At 50.7% G+C, this 9,365-nt stretch overlaps 1 protein-coding gene across 1 annotated transcript in view; it reads left to right on the forward strand.

Moving 5' to 3' along the window:
* Positions 1-625: 625 nt before the first annotated feature.
* The window catches only part of pik3r3b (phosphoinositide-3-kinase, regulatory subunit 3b (gamma)), a 133,721-nt gene continuing 124,981 nt past the window's right edge, over positions 626-9,365 (forward strand). Inside the window, exons 1-2 of the mRNA XM_056603555.1 lie at positions 626-653; positions 1,215-1,864. Coding sequence (XP_056459530.1) covers positions 1,507-1,864 — 358 coding nt within the window. The 5' untranslated portion in view covers positions 626-653; positions 1,215-1,506. The remainder of the gene's footprint in view (positions 654-1,214; positions 1,865-9,365) is intronic.

The raw sequence follows: 9,365 nt of genomic DNA on the forward strand, positions 1-9,365 counted from the left end.
ACCCGAAAGAATATAGAACTCGCCAGTGCAACTGCAAAGGTGAGTTTTCTCCGTGTTTTTGCTCGCAGACTGTGGCAGACAGACACGCAGGCGAGTTGCCGTGCACGCTGTCTGCCCTGAAGTTCGTATTCGCCTCGTCATGTTTGTAATTGATAGGCGCTCTGTCTGGGAGAGATCAACAAGCAGGGAGATATTCAGTGTCAAAACGACCTACTTTGTATTAAATGCCACTTTATACCTTGTGGTACCTGATGTGTAGATTGCTTTAGGATTCCTTTTTGGTCACTTTGTGATGCGTGTGTGCAGGTCCCATTTCCATGCAATATAAATAAGAATTTCATTAATAATAAATATAGCTATATCTCTATAATCTATATAGATATATATCATTATATCTATCTATTTATATGTCTATATATATGTATTATATATGTATCTTTATTCTATTTATAAATAAAATATCACTATCCTAAATGCGTGCTGTTATAAAACATGTGATATTGACATTGTAACTTTATTGAAGTTCCAGGTGTCTGGCTGAGGCTGTGGGACGCTGAGCGGGAGGCTGCGTTGGAGGGCGGGCAGGGAGCTGGGTGCGCATGAGGGTGCACCAACAACAAGCCCAAATTCTGCACTGCAGTGGATTTCCTCAGGTGTGCCCGTCTTGGTCGTCGTCGCATTTGCCACTCCTGACGGACTGCGCCGTGGTCCGACGCCCCTAACTTTCTCCTTCTACGTCGCCATTTTTGTTATTTCTTAAAAGAAAAGAAATGCAGTAGACTGTGTACCGGACTGCAGACAGAGGGGTGGGCGGGGGCCGGCCGCTGGGGACGGTGTCTGGGTCACCTCATCCTAGGGAGGAAGGACGCCACGCTGGTCTGTGGAGACCAGCTCCCTTTCTTCTCTCTCTCCACTGCAGACGCAGTGAGGTGGTCGTCTGTCTGGCTCACGTCTGCCATGTGCTGCGCCGGGGGCAGAGCAGCGAGCAGCACTCGGCTCCCCCTGTCTGGGACCAGGACACCGTTCACTGTGCCGCTTTAGAAGTGGTAGAAGCTGGGGTCCATCAATCTCGCGACTAATCGGGGCCACAAAGAATAATCTCTTTTTATCCACCATGCCCGCGTAGTTTTGAATAGCTTGTGGTTTTACCAAAGCTTTATTTGTACCGAGAAGAATCAGCTTTTTTATAAAAACAGATTAACTTTTTCTTGCAGTGGACGCAAACCTTGGAACCAAAACCGTCAGCGATCAGGTCTTTTTAGTGGTTTTCTACGGATCTACTGTGTGCGCTCAAGTCGTCCTCAACACACAACATCTCAGGTAGCATCACAAGCTTCAAGGAGGCTCAGGTTTGACCTCAGGGATCCCTTCCAGGATTTTTTACTAACTCCAGTCCGTACATATCCACATTTTATTCATCGATAAACCCCCTCTTCCAGAACAATTGTCAGACCTCTTCGGTGCCCAGAACTGTTCCCCTTCTCCCCATGCGCCGGGGGGTTCGCCATGGCGTCTGAGAGCTTCCAGTACCGAGCTCTGTTCGAGTACAAGCGGGAGCGCGGCGACGACATCGGCCTGCAGCCCGGGGACACGCTGACCGTGGCCAAGGCCTCGCTGCTCCAGGCCCCCGCCCCAGGCCCCGGGCCCCCGGCCTACCAGGACGGGGACGAGAGGAGCCCCCGGGGGTGGCTGCACGGCACCAACGACCGCACCAAGGAGAAGGGTGACTTCCCGGGAACCTTTGTGGAATACGTGGGCGCGGTGGTGCTGCGGTCCGGCCCGCCCTCCAGGCCCCGGCCCTGGACCCCCGGAGGGCCCCAGACCGCCACGGGGCCCCAGCCGCCCGGCGGGCTCTGCGCCTCAGGTAGGAACCCCACCTCCTTCTCCGGCCAAACGTTGTTGTGAAGGGATGTGTGGTCGATGTTCGTCTGCTCCAAGGTCACCGTTTTTCAAATGTATGATGAAGCCGCCGTAGGTACGATCCCCGAGTCGGCAAGAGAGAGAGGGCACGACAGAGCGGAACAGAGCACCATTTTGAAACTAAACCACAAAAAAAATGAATCCCCTCCTCCCTCCATTTCCTTGCCATTCCATTTAACGCACCGCGTGTGTTTGACAGACAAGATGGATTCCCCCAAAGCAGTAATGGAGGAGAGGCCCTGATTGGTTTGAAATAACCGGGAGCATCTAAACTCTAAATGGTCACACGCAGATGCAGGCGCAGTCGACCTGAAACTGATATTCTCACAGAGCGTTTCACTCAAATGGCTGAAGGATGGCCCAGCCATTTCCATCTCAAACGTTAACTCTTAAATTGTACCTACAGCACCTTTAATCATGCATCCACGTTGCTTGTCATGCTTAGCCTGGCCTCTGTGTATAGAAAGACGCAAGGCCGCGTTACGAAGTACGATGGAGCAGGAGTAATGCCAGTGTGTTGTGGTCCTATGCTGCCACCCTTGTCTTAGCTTGACTCACCGGCCCGACAAGGCCAAGGGTTTGGTCCGTCTGCTACATGATACTGACTGGGACCATTAGTTTGGGGTCGACCATTAGTACTTGATAATTGATGTTTAACTTCAAGTCTCTGTCACATATTTACGTATGTAACATGCGTCGTCTGTGTTTGCATCACAGAAAACCAAGTATATATGTATACTCAATGATCACACTTTGAAACACGAAATCTGATACCAGTATTCACATTTGTCCCTCACTGGAATTGCATTGAAGTCTTTACGTGGCAAGAAGTGCAGCCAGAGTGTTTTTCTTGTTCAATTGACTACGATATCCTCCGCTCCCAAATGTTCAGACTGGGTTCATACGATCATGATATTTGTGGATTTCCAATTTTTTTTCTTTTGCCCATTTGTATCCACACACCACTTTTATTTTACTCCAAGGCTAAGAGTGAATCTGTCCAAGGATAACGCTATAGCAATTTCAAAGGATATTGCAAAACAGACGGTGCCATTTAAAAGGCTATTCTCAACACTGGAAGCTTTGATTAGTGTTTTTACAGGCATGGTGTGGTGAGCTCTGGTTGAATCCTGGTAGCAGCCGTACTCTGGAGCTAAAGAACTCCTGGTTTATTGCTCTCCATGTGCTAAATGGGTCAGACGGACAGCAGTGTTCTCTCTCTCTCTCTCTCTCTCTCTCTCTCTCTCTCTATCTCTCTCTCTCTCTCTCTCTCTCTCTCTCTCTCTCTCTCTCTCCTCTCTCTCTCTCTCTCTCTTTCTCTCTCTCTCCTCTCTCTCTCTCTCTCTCTCTCTCTCTCTCTCTCATATATATCTCTCCCAGCCGGGCTAATCCCCTCGCTACGTTACTATGTGGTTGCAAGACTTCAAAGCATGCTTTGCCATGCAGCTAGGCCAGCCCGTATCCCTCCCCCGTCTCTCCACCCTCTCCCTAGCACCCTGCATTAGCACAAGGCTGTGTCTGTCCTGAATAATTGATTGGCTGGCGAGCTTGCGTCCTGACATGCCACGGTCCTGCAGCCACCAATCAGCTCCAGTAGAGCGCTAGCCGCCGCGGTGCGGCGCAGCACCACCCCTCAGAGGCTAGGCTAGGCTAGGCTAGCTGAAGCACAGAGCTCCACCGGGGGCGAGCCGGCACACCCTGATGGCTCCTCTCACGGGATTGGATGGAAGCGTGTTGCATTTAGAGAGACGCTTCTGACCAATGGCTCCTAATCAACCAGCCCCCCCCCCCCCCAATGCCCCGCCCTCTTATTGATGACCTCACCGCCGGGCCTAAACATTATTAATAGGCTCTGCAGGCAGATCATCAGTTTGCGTGACAGCTAATTCCTAGCAGATAGAGTTAGTGCAGGTGTAAATCCAATTAATCTACTGCATGGTGGAGGATGATCTTGATTGGATTGGAGGGAGAGGGCTTGTATATCGCTGATCCAACACTCTCTGTGTGCCATCTGTAATATAACAGACTGTAGTATAAAAAGGATAATACAAAGAAAATGCATATAATTATTATCGTATATTAAGTTGTATTAGGTTAAGGTCCTATAAAAACACAGAATGCAGATGTTGAGGAAAACATTTTCTACCAGCTTTTATGAATGATGTAATATTTCACTGTATTATGTTGGTGCCTAAATTCTGAACACATAGTATTTCCAAGTTACCATGGTAAGAATTTGTAATTATAAAATATTTTCATAGTTTTGTGATTTGTTTGAAATAGAAATCTTGCAACATTTAATTTGTTGCATAATTGACTCAGTATTCCCTTGACAAAATGTCTCTTCTGCTTCAAACCATGGTGGAGGCGTTGATAGATTGGACCTCAGATGTTGGCCAACACTTCCATTACTCGCTGATATTTTTGCATTAGGATCCTTTATTTAAATTAACATTCACATTATTTAAAGTGATTTATATGACTAATACGATCGCGTGCAAAGCTGAATCTATATTTATTGTGTGATCTTGCCGTGTTGGTTAGAACCACTTAAACATGAACCTGAACAGAGCCAACTGTTGAAGAAATTGACCTACATACATGAATCACAACTATGAGGGATATTCTTAGATAGGAATAGGAAACCCTGATGCCCGGTTCAGTCCCAGCGGTCAAAGTGGGGGAAAAGCAACGAAAGAAGAGATGAAAGATTGATAACATGGTCCCGTCCACACATCTCGCCCTTCAGATCTGGTCTCCAGTTCACGGACTGAGGCGTTGCAAAGGGACTCAGGTTCATCTGCTTCGTCTTTGAAGACTGCCAAGAATATAATCTTGTTTCATTCTGACCCGCCGTTCCCTATTCTCCTGCTGTGATCCTCGCTGGTCGAGGACAGGCTCACACCGATTGAGAGGTAGCTGAGGTGGGGAAAATGCTCTTTGAGGGGGATCAGCTTTCATGAGATCTTTCCCAGGCCCTGAAGAGATCCCCGACAGACCAAAGAGCACAGGAGCGCCTGAATTATTAACCGCTCGCTCGTGTACTCGTCTCCCTCGCTCCGCGTGCTTCCTGTTCCGGGCTCAGGTCCTCCTCTAATCCAACCCTGCCTCAGTCTCTCTGCTTCCACCTCCACCATCCCCACCAATCAACCCTAATAGCAGGGTCTACCACGGCCGCCTTCAACCCCTTCATGATCACTTACCCACCGCTATTCCCTCCCTTGATAGCGTGGACCTCCCCAGGCCTGCCCATCACTCACCACACAAGACACCTTCATCAAACGTCCATTAATGAATCCCTTTAAAGGCGCCTGTAGCCCCTGCAGGTACAGCGTGTGCCGCGGTGGGCGGTGGAAGCTAAAAGGTCGACACCACCAGAGTTCGCTCAGAAGGTGTTATTCAAATGCGCTGCTGGTTGATGATAAGCGGGCTAACGCGTTGCCCCCAGCGTCTATCGCCTCGTGATGCCGGTTCACTCTGTGATGTAAATGAGGAAGCTGATTAGATACCAGACATCCAGACGTGCACCCCCCCCCCCTCTTCACAGACACAGGGTGGAGGTATCTGAGGTTAGGAGGCTCCTGTGTCTCCATTGTGATGAGTTACAGTGCCCGGTATCTTAGCGTTATAAAGAGGGGCGAGGGATGGATCGACACTTACCAGGGTGGCGAAGCACTTTGACCATGATAGGGCCAATATTGTAAAGCGCTTTGAGAGGCCACTGGGTAGAAAAGCGCTGCATAAAGGCAGGCCATTTACCTTTTACCGTGATGAGTGAATAGGGTTGGTGTTCAGAAAACACAACAGACACACAAACTCAGGATAATTAGAGTATTTCCGAAACACCTGTTTCTTATTCCTTTCTCTCTATAAAACTCCAGCTATCCAACCCCCCCCCCCCCTCACGTACAAACACACAATCCACTAACCCCCGCCCCCAAATCTCATTAAAACATTGAAAGCGTGGTCGGTTCGAGCGGGGGCGTTTGTAAACACGTGGCGAAGGCGCTGGTTCCATTGAGCTGGGAGAGCTGATGAGACAGGCTCGTTGCTCCGCCCTATCTGCGGCGGCAGACGACTCCCGAGCCGAGCTGCCCTCTCCTACACAGGGAACACCGCCCCTCGTTATCCCCGTCTCCCACGGTAACCATTCTCCCGCCTCCCCAGCCAGCGGTGACGGCGTCGTAGGCGGCGCTGGCTTCGGGTGACAGCCCGGAGCCAGCGCCACAGAGCCACCCCTCCCTCCTCGCACTCCAGTACATCCACGCACGCACACACACGCACGCACACACACTCAGGTTAGAATGAGGGGTCAACAGCCATAGGACTATTTAAGTAAGCTTTTTATTGGGGCTTGATCCAGGCATGCTGTGTCTCCTGCTGTGTGCCCGTGTGTGTGTGTGTGTGTGTGTGTGTGTCAGTGTGTGCGCGTGTGTGTGTGTGCGGAGTTGATTGATGTAATCAAGGACACGTGCCGAAGCTCTGCAGCCCCAGATAATGACTCTGAGAGAGAGAGAGAGAGAGAGAGAGAGAGAGAGAGAGAGAGAGAGAGAGAGAGAGAGAGAGAGACGTGCCGACCAACGGCTGGCGGGGATCAGCCTCACTTGGAGGCCGGCTGAGGGTGGGGGTCTCTGGGGGGGGGGGGGGGGGGGGGGATCGATGCCTTCTGAATCGGCCTAACAGGCTGAGGCTCGGCCTAACCACCTCTTTAGTGGATTCATTTGTACCTCGGCTGCTGTTACCTCGTTAGCCCGCCGTATCGGGGCTGGATGGCCGGTGGTCTGGGTGGGGGCATGCGGGAAGGGGAGGGAGGGAGGGATGCTGCTGCTGCCGGGGTCGTGGTACGATGACGTTGTTGCTTTTGCAAGAGAAAATCTGTGTGTGTGTGTGTGTGGGTGGGGGTGTGTGTGTGTGTGTGTGGGGTGTGTGTGTGGGTGGGTGGGGGGTGGGTGGGCGTGTGATGAAGAGCAGGAAACGCTTTGGATGTCTCCATACCTCAATGTCAAGATAAACTCGGAGAGATGAAATTCTGTTCTTTCCGTGAGCAGCAGTACCTTGTTCCCTTCCCCGGCTGTTTGTCTCCCGTGTCTCGCTGGGCCTCGGTCGGCTGTCTTTCATCTCAACGGCCGCTCCCTGGGCTCCTCCTCCTCTCTCTGCTCTTCCTCTTCTACTTTGTTTGGAGCCGTCAGGAAGAAAGAGATCTCTGAGTTTGGTTTCCGGAACGTTCTTTAACGGGACTTGTGAATCGTATCACGTACTCAGTCTCGGGGTTATATTTGACGTGGAGACATTGGTCGTCGTGTGTGTGTGTGTGTGTGTGTGTGTGTGTGTGTGTGTGTGTGTGTGTGTGTGTGTGTGGTGTGTGTGTGTGTGTGTGTGTGTGTGTGTGTGTGTGTGTGTGTGTGTGTGTGTGTGTGTGTGTGTGTGTGTGATCCTCCTGTCCTATTTCAGTATGCATCTCCCATATGGAATAATGGCTGTGGGGGGGCACTTCTCTTGGTTTTTTTATTTTCTGTATTTATAGGATCTACATCTTCTTGGTGTATTCATCAACACCCACACGCACACCAAGCACTGCTGCCCCAGTGAGACGAGCCGTGCATCGTGGTGCAGAGCCGTCCGTCGGGTGTGTGTGTGCGTGGCGTTCTGCGCCCCGAGACGAGCGGCGCGATAATTAGCTCGTCTTTGCCTGCCGCCGCCGCCGCCGCCGCCTCTTAGAGACGCGCCGCGGCTCAGGCAATCCGAGGCAATTTGCGCTGTCAATTATGTTACACCTTAATGAACTTTGCAGAATTACGCAGCGTTTGCTCTTTTGACATTGAGGCAGCGAGGCAACGCGCCTGACGTGTGCGCTGTACGCCGCTGGAATGATGATGGAGTGTTAGACTGGTGCTCTCTGCTCCACACAGGTAAACACTTATAGAATAGTGTGTGTTCGGTTTTGAGCCGCTGATGTCGATGAGGTGTCCTATCCCCCCCCCCCCCCAAACACACACACACACACACACACACACACACACACACACACACACACACACACACACACACACACACACACACACACACACACACACTCTTACTCACTGTGAACAGCGCTTTGGGTGTCTTGAAAATACAAGACGACCGCTATGCAAATGCAATGAATATAGTTTTAAATGATGGCTGGTGCAATCAAACAATGGCAGCAATGCATGACTTGTTTGTTTGACATTGAAGATGTTCAGCTTTGGCCTCAATTCAAAGAATTGTTCTTGTTCGCGCATCAGTAGTTTACTTTGGGCGTGACATTATGTTCAAGTCAAGTCCAATGTATCCATGTAGCCGCTAATCCCAGGAAACAAACCAGGGGGGGGGGCTCCTCCAAGCGATGGTTAGGAGTGAAACGGCGGCCATAATGGCCTGATGGTCGCTTAACAAGCAAAACGATTCAGTAAATCCACGTATCCACATCATTAACGGGGAACACCGCACATCAACACCTGGACATTGACAATAGTGCGGGCAGCATGTGAATGCTGTCAATCACTCAGGTTTTATTGTTTGAATGTAGAAATCAATATATAAATATATATTTAAGTGTGTGGGTATGTGAGGTTTATCTCCGCTGTTTTGAAAGTCAATTACCGAAGGGCCGGAGAAGCGGTGCGTTTAAGTGATGAATGGGCCGCTGGCCGGCTCTATGGAGAGGGAACGGCTCATAAAAACATACATGGAGGAGAACAAATAACTGAGCAGGCAGAATGAAGAGAGCCGTAAAGCAGGAGAGGATCCCGGGACACGGCGGGAGATAACTCTCCATGGTGATGCTTTGATTTGTTGGCTTGTGGTTCTCGGCGGGCCTGGAGGAGTGTACAGCCAGGCGACTGCTGGCCTGTTTTTGTGTGCCTGTTTGGGTGCTTGTGACGACAAAACACAAGAGGAAGTGCAGTTCAGTCGGGCCAAGAAGGTGAGCGTGAAGAGGCTCCTGTCAGCAGTTGTCCTCCTCTGTCTTGTCAGGGCATGGTGTACGCTTTGACTCAGACCCCCTTACCTTTACCTTTACAGAGAGAGACCCGAGGAGAGAGGGACAGACCCGGGCCTCTCTCTGGGCTCTGCTCTGTGTCCTGATCCTTCTGGCCCCGTGCGCACTGACCCGGGACCAGCTTTTATGTTTAAAGGAAAAGAACAGGAGTGATCAAGTGAAAGAGATCCGGCTGAGGGAGAGGAGCGGGCTTCGTTTCTCCGCCCTGCCGTCGTTCCGCCCGCGGTTTATTCGCGCCTATAAAACCACAAGCTTTTTATATCCAGACTTTTATGGCGCACTCCTCCGACTGTGCGTTTTAATGGCTCCCGTCTTCTATCTAGGGCCCGCACATTGCCGGTTGACCGCTGTAATTTCCACCATTTTGCTGGCATAGTAAAAATCATTGAAGTGTTTTTGCTTGTCTCTGAGTTGCCGTGGGCCA

Source organism: Gadus chalcogrammus, chromosome 12 (genome assembly GCF_026213295.1).
Source record: "Gadus chalcogrammus isolate NIFS_2021 chromosome 12, NIFS_Gcha_1.0, whole genome shotgun sequence".
Classification (NCBI taxonomy): Eukaryota; Metazoa; Chordata; class Actinopteri; order Gadiformes; family Gadidae; genus Gadus; species Gadus chalcogrammus.